Raw genomic sequence first — 26,533 nt, forward strand, 5'->3', positions numbered from 1 at the left:
CTGTTATAATCTCCACCCGGCACAGCCAGAAGAGGACTGGCCACCCCTCATAACCTGGTTCCTCTCTAGGTTTCTTCCTAGGTTTTGGCCTTTCTAGGGAGTTTTTCCTAGCCACCGTGCTTCTACACCTGCATTGCTTGCTGTTTGGGGTTTTAAGCTGGGTTTCTGTACAGCACTTTGAGATATCAGCTGATGTAAGAAGGCCTATATAAATACATTTGATTTGATTTGATTTGAACTTTGTTTGTGGCACATTGCACTTAAGCTTCACGGTTGTTTTGTATTGTTTATTGTTTTTGTCGGCGTCATTTCTAATTAAAAGGAATATGTACGCTCACCACGCTGCGCTTTGGTCCAGTTCTTACGACGGCCGTGACACGTTATCCCTTTCATGCCCTGCCTCCAGTCCACTTACCGATATCTGAACAAGAGAGCCTCATCGAAATTGCAACAAGCGGTTCTGTGAAAACTGAATATAATAAGAAGCCACTGACAGATTTCTGGATTGGGCTGCGCTCAGAGTATCCTGCCTTGGCAAATCACGCTGTTACAGTTTTTGACAATTGCTTCCACATGATTTCTGAAACTATGGCTACTTACACTAGACTCTATACGCAAAACGTCAAAACACATACATAACTTGCAAAACGTCACACATCTCTTGCAAAACGTCACACATCTCTTGCAAAATCAAACACTTAATTCAAAACTATTTTAACTCTTCTCGAAATTGTGTTTTTGCATCAAAACTCTACACACAAACCATGAAATGATTAGCTCTTATACACACCAACTACACACGGATGTGACAAATGTAAAACACTACTATCTTGTGTCTTTTGCATGTTCAGTGTGCAGTGGAGTCCACGGCAGTTTGTCATAGCACTCACACATACATGTATCTGCACAAATATATACAGCATGTATGTATATTTTGTATATATTTACACTATAAACAGAAATGCAAAACATTGTATTTTCATCCAGATTTCGGGATGAACAGTAATAGACAAAACAAATACAGTAGAAGATAAACAAATACGCTTGTCCTCGTCCTCATCCTCCTCCTTGTCCTCTTCCTCCTCCTCCTCCTTGTCCTGTCCGATTCCGCCTCTTACTCTCACTCCTCTTCCTCTAACTCTCTCTCCAAAATTGGCATCCAAGAAAGCCAACCTGAAGCCTATTTATAGTGTAGAAGTGTAGAAATTAGCTATAAGTGTTTTCACACGTGAGCACTTGGTGTAGGTAATCGGTAAATGAGTGTGGCATATGGAATGGCAGTGTTTTCCAAACGAAACACAAGACCTGTTAGGTTTGAATGATGTGTCTAATGTAGAGAACTGTGTTAAGTGTTTTGCAAAAAGTGTGTTTTACAATTGAAAACTGAGTGTAAAGCAGATAATGGGCTTGCAGTGTTGCAGACTTGGTCTGGAGATCAGGTACATGAGTTTGCCTCAAGTACCACCTTTAGTGTGTAAGAGATTGTATAAAACTGTAAGACACTGTTTGCCCTTTGCAACCACATACCTATGTGAGAGTGGATTCTCGGCCCTCACTAGCATGAAAACTAAATACAGGCACAGACTGTGTGGGAAATGATTTAAGACTGAGACACTCTCCAATACAACCCAACATTGCAGAGTTATGTGCATCCTTTCAAGCACACCCTTCTCATTAACCTTTGGTGAGTTATTCACCATTTTCGATGAACAAATAAGGTTTTATATGTAAAATGGTTAAATAAAGAGCAAAATGATTGATTATTATTATTATTATTTGTGCCCTGGTCCTATAGGAGCTCGTTGTCACTTCCCACGAGCCGCGTTGTGACAAAAACTCACACTCAATCTAATGTTTAATAAATGTATCCTATAGTGTGTGTGTGGCAGGCTTACAATGATGGAGAGAAAAAAAACATTTGAGAGTGCGTTGACACTGGTGCTAGAGGGGGTACGCAGCTGGAGGTTGAATGTTTGAAGGGGTACGGGACTATAAAAAGTTTGGGAACCACTGCACTAACAGATAGACAGGCATTGAAGCGTTAACATGTCTTGTCAACGTGAGAGAACGGCATAACAATGACAAAAGATTATAATGGGAATGTCACTAGAGAAATTTAAACAGGCTAGAATAAATACGCATTTCAATGTAGTTATTGCGTAGAAGCAGGGTGGCTGCAAAGAAATGGCTCAGACAACCCCTGGGTAGGGGGGGAGGCTGCTGTTGGACCACCCCCGGTGAACAGTAATTAAATCTTGCTGTTCAAATTAGGTTTTTAGCTTGCTGTGACATGTTTTTGTTTAGACTCAAATTGGACACACTTCACGTCTCACACACCCATAGTCAAACTTAAGGGAGAGAATTCAGAGAGGGTAGAGGGATAGAGAGGGAAGAAGGAAGGGAGGGAGTGAGAGAGATGGAGAGAGAGAGAGAGAGAAGGAGAAGGAGGGGGACAAAGAGAGATGGGGAGGGAGAGAGATTGGGAGCGAGCGAGAGACGGAGAGGGAGGGATTGGGAAAGAGAGAGGGTGAGGGAGAGAGTGAAGGAAAACGAGAAGCTGGGAAAGCTTTGAAGTGATTGAATGTGCTTTACTTTCTCAGGCTCACCTCAACTGAGTTCAGCCATGCCCCATTGTTTAGAGTCTCTGTTTGAAAAGCGCCAAGTTCTGAACAAAAGTCTGCCACGGTTTTTGGAGGGCTGTTGTTAGTTACCCGAGGTAGTCTTTCATAAAGCAGGCAGACAATGAAATATGACAAAAATAAATGAATCTACCTTGAATAATTGCAATGTGTTTCTGAGATGCATAGTACAATACATACAATTAATTCATAGTATATGCTCTGGTTGAGGGCTGTTGATTAAAGTGCTGTAAAATGAAGTGATCATTTGGAGGATATTCACTTCAGTAGCGTAGTAGATTCCTTTGCAGAAGGAATGTTCTGTGAGTTGCAAAAAATGTGAAATACAGTACCGAGAGAGTAGGCCTCAATTGGGGGAAATAGAGGGAAAGAAAGTGTAAAAGTGAGAAAAGATAACAGGGTGGCACTTCAATGCCAGTTAGATTATAAATACTGCACAGTGAAAAGTAGGATCTGTTTTCACAAGAAGCTCTGAAATTACGATTTGCATTGATTCAATTAAAGAGGACAGGGCCGTTTTCTGCTAATCAATTAGAGTTTTGGGCTAGAGGATATCCAAGCTGGTCCAAGAACCCATCCAAGTAGCCTAAGCCTATGGTAGGTATATTGGATAATTCAACGTGTAATGACACAGTAACACCGTAACAATCATTGAGAGTAGAATGCAACTTTTAGCTCCAAACCATGAAGTTGACATAGATTGAAAAAGGTTAGTGGTAGTTAGACAATTAACAGAATTATTATTGGATTGACTATGCATTTATAGAGTGATGTTGCCCGCATACCTGTGTAGAACCACCACACTAGCTGCGCTATTTTTAGAGGGTCAGTGTCTGAGGAAGGCTGAGGGAGGGTGGCCGGCTCAGGCTTGAGTCAACCTGCTGAATATTACATTGATCCCTCTCTGGACCTTCTCATCACTGTCCCCTCCCCTTACCTCCCCTCAGCCCCCCTCCTCTCCCTTCCTCCCCTCCCCTCACCTCCCCTCTGCCCCCCTCCTCTCCCTTCCTCCCCTCCCCTCACCTCCCCTCTGCCCCCCTCCTCTCCCTTCCTCCCCTCCCCTCACCTCCCCTCTGCCCCCCTCCTCTCCCTTCCTCCCCTCCCCTCACCTCCCCTCTGCCCCCCTCCTCTCCCTTCCTCCCCTCCCCTCACCTCCCCTCAGCCCCCCTCCTCTCCCTTCCTCCCCTCCCCTCACCTCCCCTCTGCCCCCCTCCTCTCCCTTCCTCCCCTCCCCTCACCTCCCCTCTGCCCCCCTCCTCTCCCTTCCTCCCCTCCCCTCACCTCCCCTCTGCCCCCCTCCTCTCCCTTCCTCCCCTCCCCTCACCTCCCCTCTGCCCCCCTCCTCTCCCTTCCTCCCCTCCCCTCACCTCCCCTCAGCCCCCCTCCTCTCCCTTCCTCCCCTCCCCTCACCTCCCCTCTGCCCCCCTCCTCTCCCTTCCTCCCCTCCCCTCACCTCCCCTCTGCCCCCCTCCTCTCCCTTCCTCCCCTCCCCTCACCTCCCCTCTGCCCCCCTCCTCTCCCTTCCTCCCCTCCCCTCACCTCCCCTCTGCCCCCCTCCTCTCCCTTCCTCCCCTCCCCTCACCTCCCCTCAGCCCCCCTCCTCTCCCTTCCTCCCCTCCCCTCACCTCCCCTCTGCCCCCCTCCTCTCCCTTCCTCCCCTCCCCTCACCTCCCCTCAGCCCCCCTCCTCTCCCTTCCTCCCCTCCCCTCACCTCCCCTCTGCCCTCACCATATGGGCACGGAAGCCAAACAGATGCTCATAAATTTAGATGAGATGTTTTGGGGATGATATTTTGGACGGCCCACACTGAGACAGTTGACTCAGCTATGAGAGAGAGGCCATACTGTACTGCCACTGGACTGGTTACGCTGTCTGATTAATGAGTAGTAGAGTATTCACTGGCCTCCTTACCTAGTGCATGAGTCAGACAGCATAGGACTATAGTGGTGAAGGTCTGGGAAGGTCATTGAGGAGTGTTCTAATAAACTCTCTGAAGACAAGTAGCATCGAATAGCAATGAATAGCCCCCACGAGCAACTTAACAGGGAAGTTAGGGACCAATATACACAGTCAGTTAGGAAAGCAAAGGCTAGCTTCTTCAAAAAGAAATTAGCATCCTGTAGCACAAATTCCAAAAAGTTTTGGGACAATGTAAAGTCCATGGGTAATAAGAGCACCTCCTCCCAGCTGCCCACTGCACTGAGGCTAGGAAACACTGTCACCACCGATAAATCCACGATAATCCAGAAATTCAATAACCATTTTTCTACAGCTGGCCATGCTTTCCACCTGGCTACCCCTACCTCTGCCAACAGCTCTGCACCCCGCGCAGCAACTTGTCCAAGCCCCCCCCCCCCCCCCCCTGCTTCTCCTTCACCCAAATCCAGACAGCTGATGTTCTGAAAGAGCTGCAAAATCTGGACCCTTACAATCAGCTGGGCTAGACAATCTGGACCCTCTCTTTCTAAAATTATCCACCGCAATTGTTGCAACCCCTATTACTAGCCTGTTCAACCTCTCTTTCGTCTGAGATCCCTAAAGATTGGAAAGCTGCCGCGGTCATCCCCCTCTTCAAAGGGGGAGACACTCTAGACCCAAACTGTTATAGACCTATATCCATCCTGCCCTGCCTTTCTAAAGTCTTCGGAAGCAAAGTTAACAAACAGATCACCGACCATTTCGAATCCCACCGTACCTTCTCCGCTGTGCAATCTGGTTTCCGAGCTGGTCATGGGTGCACCTCAGCCACGCTCAAGGTCCTAAACAAATATCATAACTGCCATCGATAAAAGACAGTACTGTGCAGCCGTCTTCATCGACCTGGCCAAGGCTTTCGACTCTGTCAATCACCGTTGAGTCATCAGACTCAACAGCCTTGGTTTCTCAAATGATTGCCTCGCCTGGTTCACCAACTACTTCTCAGATAGAGTTCAGCGTGTCAAATCGGGGGGCCTGTTGTCCGGACCTCTGGCAGTCTCTATGGGGGTGCCACAGAGTTCAATTCTCGGGCCGACTCTTTTCTCAGTATATATCAATGGTGTCGCTCTTGCTGCTGGTGATTCCCTGATCCACCTCTACGCAGACGACACCATTCTGTATACTTCTGGCCCTTCTTTGGACACTGTGTTAACAAACCTCCAGACGAGCTTCAATGCCATACAACATTCCTTCCATGGCCTCCAACTGCTCTTAAATGCTAGTAAAACTAAATGCATGCTTTTCAACCGATCGCTGCCCGCACCCACCCGCTTGACTAGCATCACTACTCTGGACGGTCTGACTTAGAATATGTGGACAACTACAAATACCTAGGTGTCTGGTTAGACTGTAAACTCTTCTTCCAGACTCACAGTAAGCATCTCCAATCCAAAATTAAATCTAGAATCGGCTTCCTATTTCGCAAAAAAGCCTCCTTCACTCCTGCTGCTAAACATACCCTCATAAAACTGACTATTATGGTGGAAAATTGCAAGATTATGTTATAATACTTTTATTGCATCAAATGGTTGTTTTTATGCAACAGAATAGAGTTTTCTTATAACTATTGTGTGTGTGTTCTACTGAGGATGGGCCTCTGGGAGATAACACTGACAGGAGATTTACCATGTCTTTTGGGTGGTAAAACCTAAAGAGCATTCCAGAGCATGAGTTAATGTTTCTGTTCTATATGGGGCCAGACACTGGTCTCTACACAATGAAAACTGTTGACACAGCAGATACTGTTTGCTATGTATTATAGGTATCTTTCATACAAATCTTAACCTTGTGACCCATTCTATATATCTGTTGTTCGTCATGTAGGTTGAAAGGGGTGTATCTTGGCTATAAAATACCTTTGTACTTTTGTCTCGGGGCTCTCAACGAATCATCTGAGCGTGAATCGTCGACCAGCCATGACCAGCCATCATTATCGTAGAGCACTCAATCGATTCACTTTATATGTGTGCGTTGTATTGACCTGCTCCCTTATTAATAAGTGATTAAAGATTTAGTTTAAGTATAACTCTGACTTGTGTGATAAGTTTGTCTCTCCTCATTTGATAGTAAAGAAATTAACCACCACACTATCCTACCGATCCTTGACTTCGGCAATGTTATTTACAAAATAGCCTCCAACACTCTACTCAGCAAATTAGGTGTAGTCTATCACAGTGCCATCCGTTTTGTCACCAAAGCCCCATATACTACCCACCACTGCGACCTGTATGCTCTCGTTGGCTGGCCCTGGCTTCATATTTGTCGCCAAACCCACTGGCTCCAGGTCATCTATAAGTCTTTGCTAGGTAAAGCCCCGCCTTATCTCAGCTCACTGGTCACCATAGCAACGCCCACCCGTAGCTCGCGCTCCAGCAAGTATATTTCACTGGTCATCCTCAAAGTCAACTCCTCTTTTGGCCACCTTTCCGTCCAGTTCTCTGCTGCCAATGACTGGAACGAATTGCAAAAATCACTGAAGCTGGAGACTTATATCTCCCTCACTAACTTTAAGCATCAGCTGTCAGAGCAGCTTACCGATCACTGCAACTGTACACAGCCCATCTGTAAATAGCCCACCCAACTACCTCATCCCCATATTATTTTTTATTTTTGCTCTATTGCACCCCAGTATCTCTACTTGCACATCATCATCTGCACATCTATCACTCCAGTGTTAATGATATTGTAATTATTTCGCCACTATGGCCTATTTATTTCCTTACCTCCCTAATCTTACTACATTTGCACACACTGTATATAGATTTTTCTATTGTGTTATTGACTGTACGTTTGTTTATCCCATGTGTAACTCTGTGTTGTTGTTTTTGTCGCACTGCTTTGCTTTATCTTGGCCAGGTCGCAGTTGTAAATGAGAACTTGTTCTCAACTGGCTTACCTGGTTAAATAAAGGTGAAATAAAATAAAAAATAAAAGTCGTTATTTAGTGTTTAGCTAAATCAACTAGCGGCATGCTAATCATGTAGTCGCAAACAAGTATATTTAGTCTGTCTTCAATTTTGTTTACATCTGGGTAATTTGATTTGTTTCTTTAGTATTTCATGAGGCAACAACAGAAGCATAACAACAATGGTATTGGAATCGCACTGTACTCTCACTTTGACAATTACACCCTCCCTCTATGTCAATTTCCTTACATGGGTTATTGAATTATTGAACATCAGCATTCGTTTAATCTATTGTGTCCGTGAAGGATTCAAAAGGGAAAACCACAGCAAATTTCAATAAAGACATCACAAACCAATTTCAGGGGGTTCTGAATTTCCTACTGGTTCTCAGAGAGAGGCAATTTAAACATGGATTCTGATGTGTTTCTTCTTTTATGCCATTATATTGATCTGTGATATGTAATTGACTAACTCGGCCATTTTCCAATTTATTTTTCTTTCACTGACCTGCTATTCAGCTTTTTCTTGTCAACGAACACAGACATTATTATTCTATTCCACAAACGAGGTGTGCCATCTTAACAACTGCAATAATAACAAGCTGTGTTCAATAAAAAACGTCTAGAATGGGTTTAGCCTAAAAAGAACATGTATTTCGAACATATTCTTGTCACGACTTCCGCCGAAGTCGGCTCCTCTCCTTGTTCGGGCGGCGTTTGGCGGTCAATGTCACCGGCTTTCTAGCCATCGCCGCTCCATTTTTCATTGTTCCATTTGTTTTGTCTTGTTCCCTGCACACCTGGTTTACATTCCCTAATCACACTGCATGTATTTATTCCTCTGTCCCCCCCCATGTCTTTGTGTGAAATTGTTTTGTTACGTGTTTTGTGTGATGCGCCAGACTGGTTTTTCCCCCGGGTGTCGTATTTTGACTCGTTGTATGTATTTGTCATACATTTGTGTATTTGTGAGTGTTTTCACGCTTATGTACTTTTACCTGTGGCTGGAGGATTTTGTACGCAGTTGCGTCTGTCTTTTGTGCTTCTGCCAAATAAAGTGCACTTGATCACAACTCACAACTCAGCAACCTTGACAATTCTCTTCATTACTGCACCAAAACTGCAAAGTCACGTAACTTAAAAAGATACCAAAAGCACAACAACACTGAGCCAGATTCAATACCAAAGAGAGTTACAGTTGAAGGCGGAAGTTTACATACACCTTAGCCAAATACTGTCACGTTCCTGACCTTATTTCCTTTATTTTGTCTTTGTTAAGTATGGTCAGGGCGTGAGTTGGGGTGGGCATTCTATGTCATGTGTTTCTATGTTGGGTTCAATGTATTAGCCTGATATGGTTCTCAATTAGGGGCAGGTGTTTTACGTTTCCTCTGATTGAGAACCATATTAAGGTAGGCTGTTCTCACTGTTTGTTTGTGGGTGATTGTTCCTGTGTCAGTGTTTGTGCCACACGGGACTGTTTTCGTTTGTTTCGTTTATTTCATTTGTGTGTTCCTTCCTGTTCGTGCGTTCATGTTATATGTTCACAAGTTCAGGTCTGTTCACGTCGTTTATTGTTTTGTAGTTTGTTTAAGAGTTTTTCCGTCTTCGTTATTATTAATAAACAAATATGTATTCAACCAAAACTGCGTTTTGGTCCGATCCATGCTCCTCTTCAGACGAGGAGGAAAACGACCGTTACAAATACATTTAAACTCAGTTTTTCACAATTCCTGACATTTAATCCTAGTAAAAATTCCCTGTCTTAGGTCAGTTAGGATCACCACTTTATTTTAAGAATGTGAAATGTCAGAATAATAGTAGAGAGAATGATTTATTTCAGCTTTTATCACATTCCCAGTGGGTCAGAAGTTGACATACACGCAATTAATATTTGGTAGCATTGCCTTTAAATTGTTTAACTTGGGTCAAATTTTGGCCCATTCCTCCTGACAGAGCTGGTGTTACTGAGTCAGGTTTGTAAGGCCTCCTTGCTCGCACACCCTTTTTCAGTTCTGCCCACAAATATTCTATAGGATTGAGGTCACGGCTTTGTGATGGCCACTCCAATACCTTGACTTTGTTGTCCTTAAAGCCATTTTGCCACAACTTTGGAAGTATGCTTGGGGTCATTGTCCATTTGGAAGACCCATTTGCGACCAATTATAAGTGAAATAATCTGTCTGTAAACAATTGTTGGAAAAATTACTTGTGTCATGCACAAAGTAGATGTCCTAACCGACTTGCCAAAACTTTAGTTTGTTAACAAGAAATTTGTGGAGTGGTTGAAAAACGAGTTTTAATGACTCCAACCTAAATGTATGTAAACTTCCGACTTCAACTGTATATCCACTCCGACTGTCTGGGTTCTACGTTACCCATCTGTATCAGACAGTAGAACAAATCAGCCCCAGAAACCTCAGCTGGCTCCCAGTAAGTGGCTGTTATTACTAGAGACGCTTTTGCCACAGAGATCATAGCATCCACTTGTGATTACACAGCAGGGAATAGACATAGTACAGCACAGCAATATAGTAGAGCACAAAAGTGATGAAATTTGAAATAGCTTGTCTATCATGATCGCTCCGACAACGGTATTCCTATTGGCCAGAAGCTATCATTTACTGGACATTTATGATACCAAACATGCTTCACAACGTATTTTCTGTTTCAGTTTGTATGCACACCCATCTTTTTTTTTCCTGTGTTGATTGTTTGTGACATAAAAAACAACTAAACTTTAATGGCATGATCTAATCTGAGATCAGTAAAGCTATGTGGAGACACACCAACACCCGCATCACGTATCCTATACCTGTCTATGTCTACTTGTATCTGTCTCTACCATGCTCTCTTTCATTACTGTCTATACCAATAAACAAACTAACAAACACGCGCACACACACATACACACCTTCACCTATATCCCCACTCACCCACACACTTACCTGGGGTCTGCTGTTGGAGCATGTCTGAGAGGTCCTGGAGGTGTACGAGGAGGAGTAAAGACCCGGCCCCCAAGAGCAGGAGGAACCAGAGGGAGCAGTAGAAGGAGCAGGGAAGCTTCATGATCGACACCATCACCCTCCTCCTGCCACACAGAGCCTCCAGTAGCCTACTGGTACAATTACACTCCCCCAAGAGCATACCTGCTCAGCCTCGGTCCTGCCACGGGAACCTGTGGCGGGGAGAGAGTAATAGTTACATTATTTGCGGCACATAGTTTTTAAAAAGACATGGCAACAGCAGAAAAGCAAACAGGCTAGTCACAATGAATACGTAATAGGTAACAGCAAATGAATAAGTCTGTGTATTCAGATTGCAAACGAGTGCAGGGAATTACACCAGATATGACCAGAGGCAACAGACTGTAAAAAGACCATTGGTTTGTGAAAATAGATCAGGAGAGTCATTTGTAAAAACAAAGCGTACAGTAAGGTTGTGGTCAAATAGACTAGAGATGCCCAATTAAAACACAATCTAGAGAGGCAATTATTTATTTGCGACAAGCAAATTGGCAGTGTGAATACTGTGAGTACTTTCACAGGTTGGTGTTGGATGCAGTGAGAGTTGAGTCTGCAGAGAAAAGAGGTCGTTAGAGCCAAGAGTGAATATTGTTAGTAATACAGAACGCGTCCGTGTGGGTGGGTGTGTGTGTTTACTATCCAGGAACCTTGAAGAACGTCCTGCTGACTGTGGGCTTCTTGTTCCCAAGAGGCCAGGTAGAGCACATCTGTCTCTCTGGCGCACACTCAAAGAATACTCAGCAGGTGTGACTAGCTTTACAAATCAGGTGTCCACAAACACACACACACAGGCATGCATAGGCACACACACACATGGACGTTCAACTAGGTGTGATTAGGATGTCTCCTGAAACGAGACAATTCTGGGTAAAAAAACAAACATTCCTACACCTATCCCATGCTTCATCAGGTTTTTTTGTATTGGGTGTTGATTGCTTTTCCCTGGAATCCAACCACCCTCTTCCTCTAGTGGTGATTGCTTTTCCCTCTTGTGTAGCCCATAGATTAAAATGGATCAAATGGGCATTCCCATTCAAGTCAATGTTCCCTCCCGGGGGGATGGACAAGGAGCCATTTGGTGTTGGATTTGGCAATTATACTAATTACCTTCATGTGGTTGCGCTTTGTTGATTTAAGCTCTATGGTTTAAGTCACGAGGAACATTTACATTTATACTTAGATAGAATTAGTATTTTGAATATTCACAAGGTTATGGTGTGGCCCACATATTTTATCATTATATTTCATCATTTCCTTACAATACATCCAAGCTCTGTATCAGTTATTTTGTCAATGCAAATGACATGTGCAGTGTGCACCCACCCTTCACAGTCATCGAGCAGAAGGCTTTGACAATGGAAATCAATCTCATCCTGTTAATTAAGTAGCACCTCTGAACCTACTATTTTATTCTTCTCAGCACAAGATTGAGTTCATTTTCAATAAGCAGACAGCGCACTGAGCTCATAAAGAGTATTTAATAAAATAATATAAATTGTAATTATACTCTCACGTGACTAAGTTGACAATATAATACATGTTATTTTGATTGCATTATTTAATAATTATGATGATGATAATGAACTGTGATTAGAAACATTTGGAGGGGACAGGGTGGGGGGGGAATCAGGGGATACATGTCTAACAGGTAAGCATAACAAGAAGGAATAGACAGTCTAACAATGTTAGAGGAATAACGTTCTCCTGAAGGAGAACTCCTGACAGACAGAGAAACACAATCCAGCCTGCATACACACACACACACACACACACACACACACACACACACACACACACACACACACACACACACACACACACACACACACACACACACACACACACACACACACACACACACACACACACACACACACACACACACACACACACACACACACAGAGTATGCTTTAGCCTGCCTGGAGTACCAGATGGGCAGGGTTGGTACATTGTTTTATTGGACTGTTATATTGGTTCCCGTGCGCCAGACAAGCTCAATTAAGCCCCGATAACGTTTTTGAAATGATTTCAAATAGTATTCGCACCAAGGTCTGGGGTTATCTGATGACATGACCTACAGAAAACCACAGCTCAAGGATTACATCCATCCATCCATCACACAGCGGATCCCCACACCATATATCCCAGAGATGGATCATCAGCACTCTGAAATAGGAAACGATTGGTCATATTGAACCACTCAGAACACGTTTGCTGTATCAATATTGTGACCCTCACTGTTATGATTTGAAGAACAAATGGGTGGGTCCGATGAGCTGTCTGCTGCTGCAATACTACCAATGAGTTATTGGTTTGGATCCGTGTACAAAGCTCTATTGGAGAACAACAAGAGAAAATAAAAAAGACAACCCTGTGTGATTCGCCATTGTCAATTCATGACAAACTGCTCAACAGTAGTGGTTTGAAGCCTGTTTCTCTGCAAGAAGGCCTAGCCTATATCTCCCAGTGTAGTTTGTGGTTGGACTTCCCCTTTAAGAGTTAACCGGTCATGAAGGGCAAAAATAAAAGTGATACAATTGCAGTTTAGATGCTTATTCACAGTTCTACGTTCTGCTGTTCTTGGCCATAATGTAAACTTTACCTCACCTCAGCTAATTTAGAGGTCAACAAACATATTGCGAGATAAACATACACATAGAGGATACAGAGCACAATGTACTGTACTGTACTATCGTTTGCAGCTGGGCTCCACATCATGAAATATAATATTATATGTTTAATCAGAGAATGAAGATGGATTAATCATTTCCTTAGCTGACATTAGTGATCTGCAGTTGGCAAACAATTTGTTATTTTTGAACAGCTCTTTTTACTGACTTGATAGTCATGTTTCTTTTTTCCGAGTGATTTGTTCATTTTAGTAGTTTGTTTGACCTTTGCTGGCCGCAATGAAATCAGCAGGATAAATATGCGTTCCGACCACCAACTGTCTATCATACAGTATGTACCAACTGTCTATCATACAGTATGCACCAACTGTCTATCATACAGTATGCACCAACTGTCTATCATACAGTATGCACCAACTGTCTATCATACAGTATGCACCAACTGTCTATCATACAGTATGCACCAACTGTCTATCATACAGTATGCACCAACTGTCTATCATACAGTATGCACCAACTGTCTATCATAGAGTATGCACCAACTGTCTATCATACAGTATGCACCAACGGTCTATCATACAGTCTGCACCAACTGTCTATCATACAGTATGCACCAACTGTCTATCATAGAGTATGCACCAAATGTCTATAATACAGTATGCACCAACTGTCTATCATAGAGTATGCACCAACTGTCTAACATACAGTATGCACCAACTGTCTATCATACAGTATTCACCAACTGTCTATCATACAGTATGCACCAACTGTCTATCATACAGTATGCACCAACTGTCTATAATACAGTATTCACCAACTGTCTATCATACAGTCTGCGCCAACTGTCTAACATACAGTATGCACCTACTGTCTATCATAGAGTATGCATCAACTGTCTATCATACAGTATGCACCAACAGTCTATCATACAGGTCTGCACCAACAGTCTATCATACAGTATGTGCAAACTGTCTATCATAGGGTATGCACCAACTGTCTATCATAGAGTATGCACCAACTGTCTATCATAGAGTATGCACCAACTGTCTATCATACAGTATGCACCAACTGTCTATCATACAGTATGCACCAACTGTCTATCATACAGTCTGCGCCAACTGTCTATCATACAGTATGCACCAACTGTCTATCATACAGTATGTACCAGCTGTCTATCATACAGTATGTACCAACTGTCTATCATAGAGTATGTGCGTGCAGGAAAATAGATCATGCTGCATGCAACATAGAAAAGAAAATCGATATGTTGGGAACTGATAATTGATCACATGGTGTCAGAATGAATGCAATTAATTGATTATTGAATGTTATCGATGGACATTCAGCCTGCCTCTGCTCAACAAGCTTGAATTTGAGAACTAATCGTTTGGGGGCCTTCTGCAGCTTGCAAACGGCATTGTGCTAATCTCCCTCGAAGCAGTCAAGCCTTCCGCTAGGAGTCGTTCACAGCACCCGCAGCCCCCTGACGGCCAACGATAAACAAAAAACTTGAAAGAATCATGATTATACAAGCCTCTCGTTCACCATAGATCTATAAAAGTGTGCTTAAAACATTGTACATTTGTGATTGCTAGGCATAGAAATAAGATTAATTAACTTATTAACTTTATTAACTTTATTTCTATGCCTTGCAATCACAAATGTACATTGTTTGAAGCACACTTTTATAAATCACAGTCACAAATGACAGCTCCAATTAACCCTCTATGGTGAACGAGAAGCTTATAGAATAATTCTTATTTTGAGTTTTTGTTTATTGTTCGCCGGTAGGCAGGGTTGGGGAGTAACGGATATAATCCGTTACATGTAAGGGATCACAAAAAAACTGTAACTGTAATCCGTTACGTTACGAGCAAAAAATATTGTAATCAGATTAGATACTTTTGAAAAACTAGTTCAAGGATTACTTTTACATTCAGAAAGGATGTTTGCGGAAAAAAATCTTTGACACACTGTTTTCTCAATGACATTCAAATCAGCATTGAAAAAATTTGCAAGTTTAAATTTGTTCCACCTGAGCGAGTCTGACCACAAGTCATAGACCACTATCATGACACACCAAATGTGTTTGATCGATCGTGGGAAAGCGCAGGAATAGGCTTTTGTAGGCTATGTCTTCCAATGGTGCAACTGCTGTCGGCGTCCAAAGATTATCCAACTTCAATAAACGCTTGGAGGTAAGGATGACAGCAGTGGTGTAGCCTATGGCGATATGGATATCACTTATTATTGATATCTACATAGCGCATTGATGTGAATCACATGCGGATTGTGGTTGTTGTGGGTGGCTGTTCACAAATCTAAATGTGTATTTGAAACCAATAATGGTTTAATTTAAGAAGATGAAGCTGCCAATCAATCATTGTTTTTGAAACCAGTGGACAGCAAGTGAAAATGCGCTATTCCAATAGCTGCATTGTGCAGATCCCAGCCAATGGATTAAAAGTGGGGCTTTTATTGCTCTATCTAATTCATGCTAATAAATAAAAGAATCCATAGGCCTAATGGACACATGCTCAAACTCGCACCCTTTTCATAGACTTAAAGGGGCAATCTGTAGTTGCTACATCCATTTTTTTACTTGTAAATTATATATATATATATATATATATATACTACCGTTCAAAAGTTTGGGTTTTGTTGTCATGGAGGACTAATTGGGCTCATTGATTTGAGTTGAAAAATAAATGGAATGGCATGCTTTGATCGCTACTGAAAAGTGCTGGAGAAATGTAACCACTCTCAGATTAATAGACAGAGCAATGGATGCAACGACTGTCCATCCATGATATCAAAAGTATTGTTTTAACCATGTTATGAGGCTATACAGTGTTTGTTTACATTTACAATGTTTACAAACATTGGAGAAAAAACAAGCTTATATTTTGGGTTCTCAAGGAGTGTGACAGTTGAACTAAGCTCATGAGGCATTTATAAAATATATTCTTCAAGAATCAATGGATATATACACTACCGTTCAAAAGTTTCGGATCACTTAGAAATGTCCTTGTTTTTGAAAGAAAAGCAAATTTTTTGTCCATTAAAATAACATCAACTCCTCCTCTCTGTGCTAACATAATTGCAAAAGGGTTTCAAATGATCAATTAGCTTTTTAAAATGATAAACTTAGATTAGCTAACACAACGTGCCATTGGAACACATGAGTGATGGTTGCTGATAATGGGCCTCTGTACGCCTACTGTATGTAGACATTCCATTAAAAATCTGCCGTTTCCAGCTACAAAAGTCATTTACAACATTAACAATGTCTACACTGTATTTCTGATCAATTTGATGTTATTTTAATAGACAAAAAAAAAAACATCTTTCAAAAACAAGGACATTTCTAAGTGATCCTAAACTTTTGAACGGTAGTGTATATATCCATTGATTCTTGAAGAATATAATTTATAAATGCCTCATGAGCTTAGTTCAACTGTCACACTCCTTGAGAACCCAAAATATAAGCTTGTTTTTTCTCCAATGTTTGTAAACATTGTAAATGTAAACAAACACTGCCTCATAACATGGTTAAAACAATACTTTTAATATCATGGATGGAAAGTCCTTGCATCCATAGCTCTGTCTATTAATCTGAGAGTGGTTACATTTCTCCAGCACTTTTCAGTAGCGCTCAAAGCATGCCATTCCATGAGCGCAGCATTTATTTTTCAACTCGAATCAATGAGCCCAATTAGTCCTCCATGACAACAAAATCATAAACAACAGAGTAGGGCTGGCTAATAAGTCCTTCGTTTTGGGGTTATGCTCAGGTAAAACAATTTGGCTAGTATATACTTCCATATTTCCAAGTCCTATTCTTGAAAATCAAGGGGTATAACATTTATTGGAATGACTGGAATTCTGATAGACTTTGGTTTTTAATGTAAATATATAATTTCATTGTATTATTATATATTGTAGAAAGCGATGGGTTAGAAGAAGCCTACATAACCACCCCATAAAGTAAAATGTAACATCCATTTATGGCCATCAATGTAAACTTTAACACTGATTTATCCTGCAATAGATGTCGTTCAATTGGTAACATACATTTTTGTATTCTTCTAATACCTCTTAAGCGGAAAGTCATCTAAAAGTAACTGAATGTAATCAGATTACGTTACTGAGTTTGGGTAATCCAAAAGTTACATTACTGATTACAATTTTGGACGGGTAAACTGTAACGGATTACATTTATAAAGTAACCTACCCAACCCTGCCGGTAGGGGGTCGTGGGTGCTCTGGGCATTACTGAACCAAATGAGTTAAAATAATTATTATTTTGACTGAACGAGTTGAAAAGTTCAAAGTGAATAGAAAAGCTGAACTCATCACTAGCTGACATTGAAGGGGCGAAGGCGTTTTTATGTTATGGAGGAGGAGGAGGAGGAAGAGGAGGAGGACATTTGATATCTCCACCCATAACATTAACAGATTATACTGCTGAGATCATAATCTGCATTTCCTAGTATCTGTGTATTGATTGATCTGCACTGACATTCAAATTACTTCAATATTTAAGCAAACCTATTGTTTTGGATGGAATACTTCTCTCTTATAATTCTTCCGCACTTGTCGCAATATCTCAATGCCCGATTGATAAACATTTTTATATCTTGGCAATATCGAAGTACCCTAAATGACCAAAAGTATGTGGACACTTGCTCGTCGAACATCTCATTCCAAAATCATGGGCATTAATATGGAGTTGGTCCCCTCTTTGCTGCTATAAAAGCCTCCACTCTTCTGGGAAGGCTTTCCACAAGATGTTGGAACATTGCTGCGGGGACTTGCTTCCATTCAGCCACAAGAGCATTAGTGAGGTCGGGCACTGATGTTGGGCTATTAGGCCTGGCTCGCAGTCGGCGTTCCAATTCATCCCAAAGGTGTTCGATGGGGTTGAGGTCAGGGCTCTGTGCAGGCCAGTCAATTTCTTCCACACCAATCTCAACAAACCATTTCTGTATGGATGTCACTTTGTGCACGGGGGCATTGTCATGCTGAAGCAGGGAAAGGCCTTCCCCAAACTGTTGCCACAAATTTGGAAGCATAGAATCGTTTAGAATGTCATTTTATGCTGTAGCATTAAGATTTCCCTTCACTGGAACTAAGGGGTCTAGCCCGAACCATGAAAAGCAGCCCCAGACCATTATTCCTCCTTTACCTAACTTTACAGTTGGCACTATGCATTGGGGCAGATTCGTCCGTTGGACTGCCAGATGGTGAAGTGTGATTCATCACTCCAGAGAACGCGTTTCCACTGCTCAAGAGTCCAATGGCGGCGAGCTTTACACCACTCCAGCCGACGCTTCGCATTGCGCATGGTGATCTTAGGCTTGTGTGCGGCTGCTCGGCCATGGAAACACATTTCATGAAGCTCCCGGACGAACAGTTCTTGTGCTGACGTTGCTTCCAGAGGCAGTTTGGAACTAGGGTAGTGAGTGTTGCAACTGAGGACAGACTACGGACAGACGTGTTACATGCTTCAGTACCGTTCTGTGAGCTTGTGTGACTTATTGCTGTTATTGCTTCTAGACGTTTCCACTTCACAATAAGAGTACTTACAGTTGACCTGGGCATGGCTGTGTGCTCAATTTTATACACCTGTCAGCAACGGGTGTAGCTGAAATAGTCGAATCCACTCATTTGAAGGGGTATCCACATACTTTTGTATATATAGTGTATATTAACACCACTACTCAGACACCAAAACCGGCACAGATTGGTCAATTCGAGGCACTGAATTAAGCATTAAAAGTCAGCCCTGTCGTCATGTTTGACATACAACCATGAAACTTGGCATATCAGTGTTTCTCATCATAAGGGACAAATTTGCATGGAATCTTTGTAAAAGAAAAATGAAAAAAATATGTGCGTCCTCAATTAAACCCTAATAACTCCAATGATATTTGCTCTAACAACTTGAAACTTGCACATTAGTGTTTTCAATTGTTAGATTTATACGAGGGAGGATGTTTAATGCTTCCATGCAACTGTCTCTTTCAGCTTCCCCATCAGCCAGCACCCCGTTTCAATGCTGCTTGCAGCTATAATATTATTCTTTCTTTTATAGCTCTCATATCATTTTTGCCATTACATGTGATTTTGGATAACCTTTAGCCATGCTAAATAATGTTGGGGAATGAAAAAGGGGAATAAATTGGTGTGAATTAGCCTTAGCGGAGTTGCCAACAACTGTAAGTTCCGGTTTTCAGGGTAAATGGAAGAGTGCCTGTTCCGAAGGCTACATTCCCTCTTAACTCCTCCTTCACATTTAATGGATTGGCTGAACAGTTCAGAAGAGAACCTCCCCTGACAGTTTTTTTTCTCTCTTCTCGTCAAGACCAGAATGTCGGGGATCTAGTTGTAGGCGTTTATTTTACGCCTGGCTACATTAGGTTAGTGTGAATTAACGCCGTGTCATGCTCCCGTGGGAGCGCGGAAATTGAAAGCGGCACAGTTATCAAATTGCTTAGAAAAATACTATTTCAACATCACTTTTTCTTGCACTAAAGTTCCATACATGGTATAGCGTCCTGATCTGAAAGAAATTGTACTTGAACCCTTGTACCCAGCTTGTACCCTTTCGTGAACTCTGAAGAATTAATCATTTCAACCAAGCTATTTTCCTTTATAAGATATATAGTGTATTCCAGTATGAGTCAATATGATACATTTTCCGTAGTTTGGGCTTTATTGCTTTGTTGCCACCATATGATAGCCCTTTATGGAGGAGAGGAGAAGAGAAAGACTGGATGCTGTTTCTTTTATCACAAAGCGCCACAGCTCTTCCTAATCATGGGGATATTGCTATAAATGTGTCAGGGTCAGACAAAGGTCCATCATTAGAAAACTGCTCATGTCATTCCACAGATTCATCCTCACGTCAAACTATGAGCTACTGAATAGAGTCAAATGATTCGAGCAACGAGGCAATCTTCCATTAACAATAGAGTTGAACGACAGAGTTAGGATTCAGCCTTGAGAAAATGTAATAATGGTCTTGTATCAACAGGGAAATGTCAGCTCATACTCAGTGGTATTTGTCAGATGGATTCTCAGATGAAACGCAATTGACGCTTTCAATCAATAAAGTGTGTCCATGCCTGAAATGGAACCCAAGTGATTACACAACACGGCCTCACGATGATATCCCCACCTATGCATATTTACTATCAGTCACATGTATACTGTTCTAACTGAAATTACACAAAGCATGGAACTACACATGCAGTGCCTTCAGAAAGTATTCACACCCCTTGACTTTTTCCACATTTTGTTGTGCCACTGGCCTACACACAATATCCCATGATGTCAAGGTGGAATTATGTTTTAAGAAATGTTTACAAATGAATAAAAAAAGGTAAAGCTGAAATGTCTTCAATCAATAAGTATTTAACCCCTTTCTTATGGCAAGCCTAAATAAGTTCAGGAGTAAAAATGTGCTTAACAAGTCACATAATAAGTTGCATGATTTTTTTAATGACTACCTCATTTCTGTACCCCACACATACAATTACACTACATGACCAAAAGTATGTGGACACCTGCTTGTCGAACGTCTCATTCCAAAAACATGGGCATTAATATGAAGTTGGTCCCCCCTTTGCTGCTATAACAGCCTCCACTGTTGGAACATTGCAGCAGGAACTTGCTTCCATTCAGCCACAAGAGCATTAGTGAGGTCGGGCACTGATGTTGAGCGATAAGGCATGGCTCGCAGTCAGTGTTCCAATTCATCCCAAAGGTGTCTGATGGGGTTGAGGTCAGGGCTCTGTGCAGGCCAGTCAGGCCAGTCAAACCAGTCAAACAGGCCAGTCAAACACACAGATCTTAACAAACCATTTGGACCTCGCTTTGTGCATGGGGGCATTGTCATGCTCAAACAGGAAAGGGCCCTCCCCAAACTGTTGCCATAAAGTTGGAAGCACAGAATCATCTTGAATGTCATTGTATGCTGTAGCGTTAAGATGTCCCTTCACTGTAACTAAGGAGCCCTAACTATGAAAAACAGCCGCAGACCATTATTCCTCCTTCACCAAACCTTACAGTTGTTACTATGCAGTTGGGCAGGAAGCGTTCTCCTGGCATCTGCCAAACTATGACAGTGCCACGTTGAAAAGTCACTGAGATTTTCAGTAAGGCCTTTCTACTTCCAATGTTTGTCTATGGAGATGGCATGACAGTGTGCTTGATTTTATACACCTGTCAGCAACAGGTGTGGCAGAAATAGCCAAATCCACTCATTTGAAGGGGTGTCCATATACTTTTGTATAAGCTTTTTACAAGCATTTCGCTACACTCGCATTAACATCTGCTAACCATGTGTATGTGAAAAATAAATTAGATTTGATTTGAAATAAATATCGTATCTGTAAGGTCCCTCAGTTGAACAGTGAATTTGAAACACAGATTCAATCACAAAGACCAGCGAGGTTTTCCAAAGCCTCGCAAAGATGGGCACCTGTTGGTAGATGGGTAAAAAAAAAGCAGACATTGAATATCCCTTTGAGGATGGTGAAGTTATTAAATACACTTTGGATGGTGTATCAATACACCCGGTCACTACAAAGATACAAGTGTCCTTCTTAACTTAGTTGCTGGAGAGGAAGAAACCTACTCAAGGATTCCATGAGGCCAATGATGACTTTAAAACAGTCAGAGTTTAATGGCTGTGATAGGAGAAAACTGAGAATGGATAAACAACATTTGAGTTACTCCACAATACTAACCTAACTGACAGAGTGAAAAGAAGAAAGACTGAACAGAATAAAAATATTCCAAAACATGCTTCCTGTTTGAAACAAGGAACTAAAGTAATAGTGCAAAAAATATGGCAAAGCAATTAACTTTTTATCTTGAATACAAAGTGTTATGTTTGGGGCAAATCCAATACAACACATTCCTGAGTACCACTGTGTAACGTGGGCGCTGGGAGTCGGGAAGCAAGTTCAGGGAGTGCATAATTTAATAAACAAAACAAGAAACATGAACAATGCACAGACATGAAACGGAAACAGAAACAATGACGCCTGGGGAAGGAACCAAAGGGAGTGACAGATATAGGGCAGGTAATCAAGGAAGTGATGGAGTACAAGTGACTCTGATGACGCGCAGGTGCGCGTAACGATGGTGACAGGTGTGCGCCATAACGAGCAGCCTGGTAACCTAGAGGCCGGGGAGGGAGCACACGTGACACACTGTTCATATTTTCAAGCATAGTGGTGGCTGCATCATGTTATGGGTATGCTTATAATCATTAAGAACTTAATAAACGGAATGGAGCAAAATCACAAGCACAAGCAAAATCCTAGAGGAAAACCTGGTTCAGTCTGCTTTCCACCAGACACTGGGAGATGAATTCACCTTTCAGCAGGACAACAACCTAAACCACAAGGCCAAATATACACTGGAGTTCCTTACCAAGATGAAATTAAATGAGTGGCCTAGTTGACTGTGAATACTTACAGTATGTAAATTAGATATTTCTGTATTTCCTTTTCAAAAATGTGCAAAAATTTCTAAAACCATGTTTTCACTTTGTCATTATGGGGTATTGTGTGTAGATGGGTGAGAATATATATATTTGTTAATCCATTTTGAATTCAGGCTGTAAGAAAACAAAATGTGGAATAAGTCAATGGGTATGAACACTTCCTGAAGGCACTGTAAATCAGCTTCTTCCTTAGTCTCTAAAATATAATTCATTTTGGTTTCCAGAGAGCTTGGAACCCTTCAAAGGCATTCATAGGAACATAGTCACCCAAAACAAACACAGACAACTTGAGAGGAGCTAAAGTAACTCTACTCCACATTAAAGCACTAAAACTGACTTGTTCTAAAACATCACAGCTCTCTGAGGACACTTAGCATCTATTAGGATAGTGCTAAAATATGCATCAGGGATCCCTGGAGAGTCTTGATTCCTCCAAATGGAAGGAAGCCATTGAACACCTCACATTCCTAACCAACATTCTGCGTCCCAAATGGCACCCTATTCCCTATAAAGGTCTTTGTGGGTTGACGCTGCTGCTACTCTCTGGGCCAGGTTATGTTGACTTGGAGAGACAATAAAACAAGCAGAGGTGCGTCACCTTTCTTTCTGAGTCCGACGTAAGGGGATCTTTTACAATGTATCATTAATGGATCTCAGTTCTTTGGCGGGATAATTTCACAATCCCAGGTGAATAATCAAGTCGTGTAGCTTTCCTCATTAGAGGAAGATGGAAGTATACATTTTCCTCTGTGAGAGGGGGCGTAACACGCTAACCTTTTAAAGGTCTTTATGATAACTGAATCCTAATACAGATTTAGTGAACAGCACACTTCAAAGAAAGTGGGTTTGAAATGAAGCTTGGTATTTCCAGCTCATGTTCTGGTGCTATAGTGAATGTAATGCCATTTAGGAAGCTATATGCTATCAGTAGTCTCTAAAATACTTGCCAGTAGATGTTATTAGGATGTTAAGGTACCATAACATATATCAGCTCATGGCGAATTGGCGAATACTGTCATGATATATAACGTTTTCTGGTTAATTGTTAAGATTGGTCATCACTGTACAGACCGGCATAGCTCACTGCTCTTACAGTGTACCAACTGCAGTGTGTGTTTGTGTGTGTGCGTGTGCGTGTGTGTGCGTGTGTGTGTGTGTGTGCAGATTCCACAGATGCACAGCCCTGCCCGGAGTCCACAGATTCCCAGGCCAGGGGCCATGAGGTGCCCACAGCACAGAGAGGATGAGACTATTTATAGCCAGGAGGAGAGAAATAATTCAGTGTGATCAGAGCGCAGGTCATTCAAGTCTTCTTTTGACAGAGGAGACAGGAAGAAGTGAAAGGATGTATATCCCCTCTCCTCTCGTTCCCTATCTACCGCTACTCTCCATTCATGACAGGGATGATATCTGTTTGAATCCCCTCGGTCTCCTTTTTCTACCACTACTCTCCATTCAGGACAGGTTATTCAAGTGTACTTTTCACAGAGGAGACGGGTGAAAGACGAATATCCACTTTCCTCTCTCTCCACCACTCTCTATCAGTCTTTATTCATGACAGTGGGGATAGGTCCTCTCGCTTTCTCTTTCTCTTTCTCTTTCTCTTTCTCTCCACCACTACTCTTCATTCATGACAGAGGGGATATGTAATTTGTTAGATTCTTTATGGCTCAATCCCCAGTCCCTTCTGTGAGCTGTCAAAGAGAGACACTTTGGAGATATTGATGTCTTCTTCCTCTGAATAGTGCCGCACAGCCAAAGCCTGGCAAACAATCATGATATGATTTCTTCATCTAAACCTATGGCAATGAATGAAACTTGACATGACTGTATGTCCTTTAGCGTGCTAGGTTCATCTATCAACTGGGTGTTTGCATAACATGGGGACTGACTGACTATCAGGAAGTCTTTCAAATGAATTTCAATGAATGTATTTATTTAACATATCTCCCATATCTCCAGAGAACTTATGCACAATGCCATTCCACAGTGAAATGTAAGATGAAAAATCAGGAAAATATGAATAAATAAAGCAGCCTACAAGTAGTTCTATCCTATAGAAGCCGTTACACAACGCAGTGTTTGGTATGCATGCAAAACATATAATTTCCTCTTTTGTTGAAATTATTTCGAAATCCAAACAACACTAAATAAAAGCTCATTATTTTCTCATTCAGATAGCCTGGTTTCACATACAGTAGTTACCGAAAATATAACCGGACGATTTCAGCATACATAGGTGATGGCCTATAACATTGTATATAACATAGTAATAACGTGGTAATAAGGTGTTATTTGCCAACTCACCTCCGTTGCAATCACCATCGGGCTTGGACGCTGAGAAGAGCTCGCGCGTGTCTGTGGAGTCAATTTCCTCCCGCTCGAGGTTGTTGATTTAGCATCACGACTGAAAACTCAGATTTCGCATATGTTTGCAAATACCATTTTCATCAAATGTACCTCATTGCTTCTCGCCATACGTTCCATTAACTCAGTCACCTTTTTGGTTGTGTCTGCTGAATTCACTTATTAGTGCCAGTGAGGGCTGTAGAGTAGCTCGAGGGTGAGAGAAGTAGACTACAAGGGCATTTTGCCAAATGTGTGAGTGGCGCGCAGCGCTCGCCGCCCGCATCTCCTTGCTGCTATTTTTTGCTCTCTACGTCCCTGGCAGTCCCATGGGAAAGCTATGCCGCTGATACTGCCGACACTGCCAAGCAACCGCTACAATAATAGCCCGTACACTCGGCGAATCCACATGATTCGATTTTTTTTCATCTGATATTTACCTGCTGTCTAATATAGCAGGCGGTCCATGACTAATGCATCAAGTGTACATTTTACAGGCGCATAATCCTTTCAAATAGGCTATATTTTTTTGAGTCTATAATTTAAAATGTATTGTGGAAAGTACAGTAAAATAAGACACTAGAACATTTAAATTTTGATTTTTTACCTTCACTTTTCTTTGGAATGGTCAAACAATAAGACTGTCTTGTGCGAATGAGTGCTGTGTCCTTTGCTTGAGATAAAGCTTTTTTTTAACCTGAAAACCACTGTCTGTCATCCTTTTTATTTACAATATGAAGAGGGAGATGAACACCTTGCTTAAATAAAATACAGCATTTTGTGTCGAAACAGACCACGCGGACAACACCTAGTAAATGTCATAGAGCTACTGTACACGAAGAGGGCACAACAAAAACCTATTCCGCCTCAGGAGACTGAAAAGATTTGGCATGGGTCCTCAGATCCTCAAAAGGTTCTACAGCTGCACCATCGAGAGCATCCTGACTGGTTGCATCACTGCCTGGTATGGCAACTGCTCGGCCTCCGACCGCAAGGCACTACAGAGGGTAGTGCGAACGACCCAGTACATCACTGGGGCCAAGCTTACTGCCATCCAGGACCTCTATACCAGGCGATGTCAGAGGAAGGCCCAACAAATTGTCAAAGACCCCAGCCACCCTAGTCATGGACTGGTCTCTCTGCTACCGCACAGCAAGCGGTACCGGAGCGCCACGTCTAGGTCCAAAAGGCTTCTAAACAGCTTCTACCCCCCAAGCCATACCCCCCCCCCCCCCCCCCCTTTACACCGCTTCTACATTGACTCTGTACCGGTACCCCCCTATATATATTCTCGCTATTGTTACTTTACTGCTGCGCTTTAATTACTTATTACCTTTATTTCTTATTCTTATCCCGTTTTTTTAACTGCATTGTTGGTTAGGGTTAAGTAAGCATTAAGTAAGCATTTCACTGTAAGGTGAAACACCTGTTGTATTCGGCGCGTGTGATTACTAATATTTGATTTTATTTTATTAGTGACAAACACACA

The 26,533-nt window shown here is 42.0% G+C and overlaps 1 protein-coding gene across 1 annotated transcript in view; it reads right to left on the minus strand.

Moving 5' to 3' along the window:
- The window catches only part of LOC139540055 (carbohydrate sulfotransferase 8-like), a 77,128-nt gene extending 51,809 nt beyond the window's left edge, over positions 1-25,319 (minus strand). Inside the window, exons 1-2 of the mRNA XM_071343594.1 lie at positions 25,006-25,319; positions 10,470-10,699 (exon numbers count right to left, since the gene is read on the minus strand). Of these exons, the coding sequence (XP_071199695.1) occupies positions 10,470-10,668 (199 nt within the window). The 5' untranslated portion in view covers positions 10,669-10,699; positions 25,006-25,319. The remainder of the gene's footprint in view (positions 1-10,469; positions 10,700-25,005) is intronic.
- Positions 25,320-26,533: the final 1,214 nt, after the last annotated feature.

The sequence above is a fragment of the Salvelinus alpinus genome, chromosome 15 (assembly GCF_045679555.1).
Source record: "Salvelinus alpinus chromosome 15, SLU_Salpinus.1, whole genome shotgun sequence".
Lineage (NCBI taxonomy): Eukaryota > Metazoa > Chordata > Actinopteri > Salmoniformes > Salmonidae > Salvelinus > Salvelinus alpinus.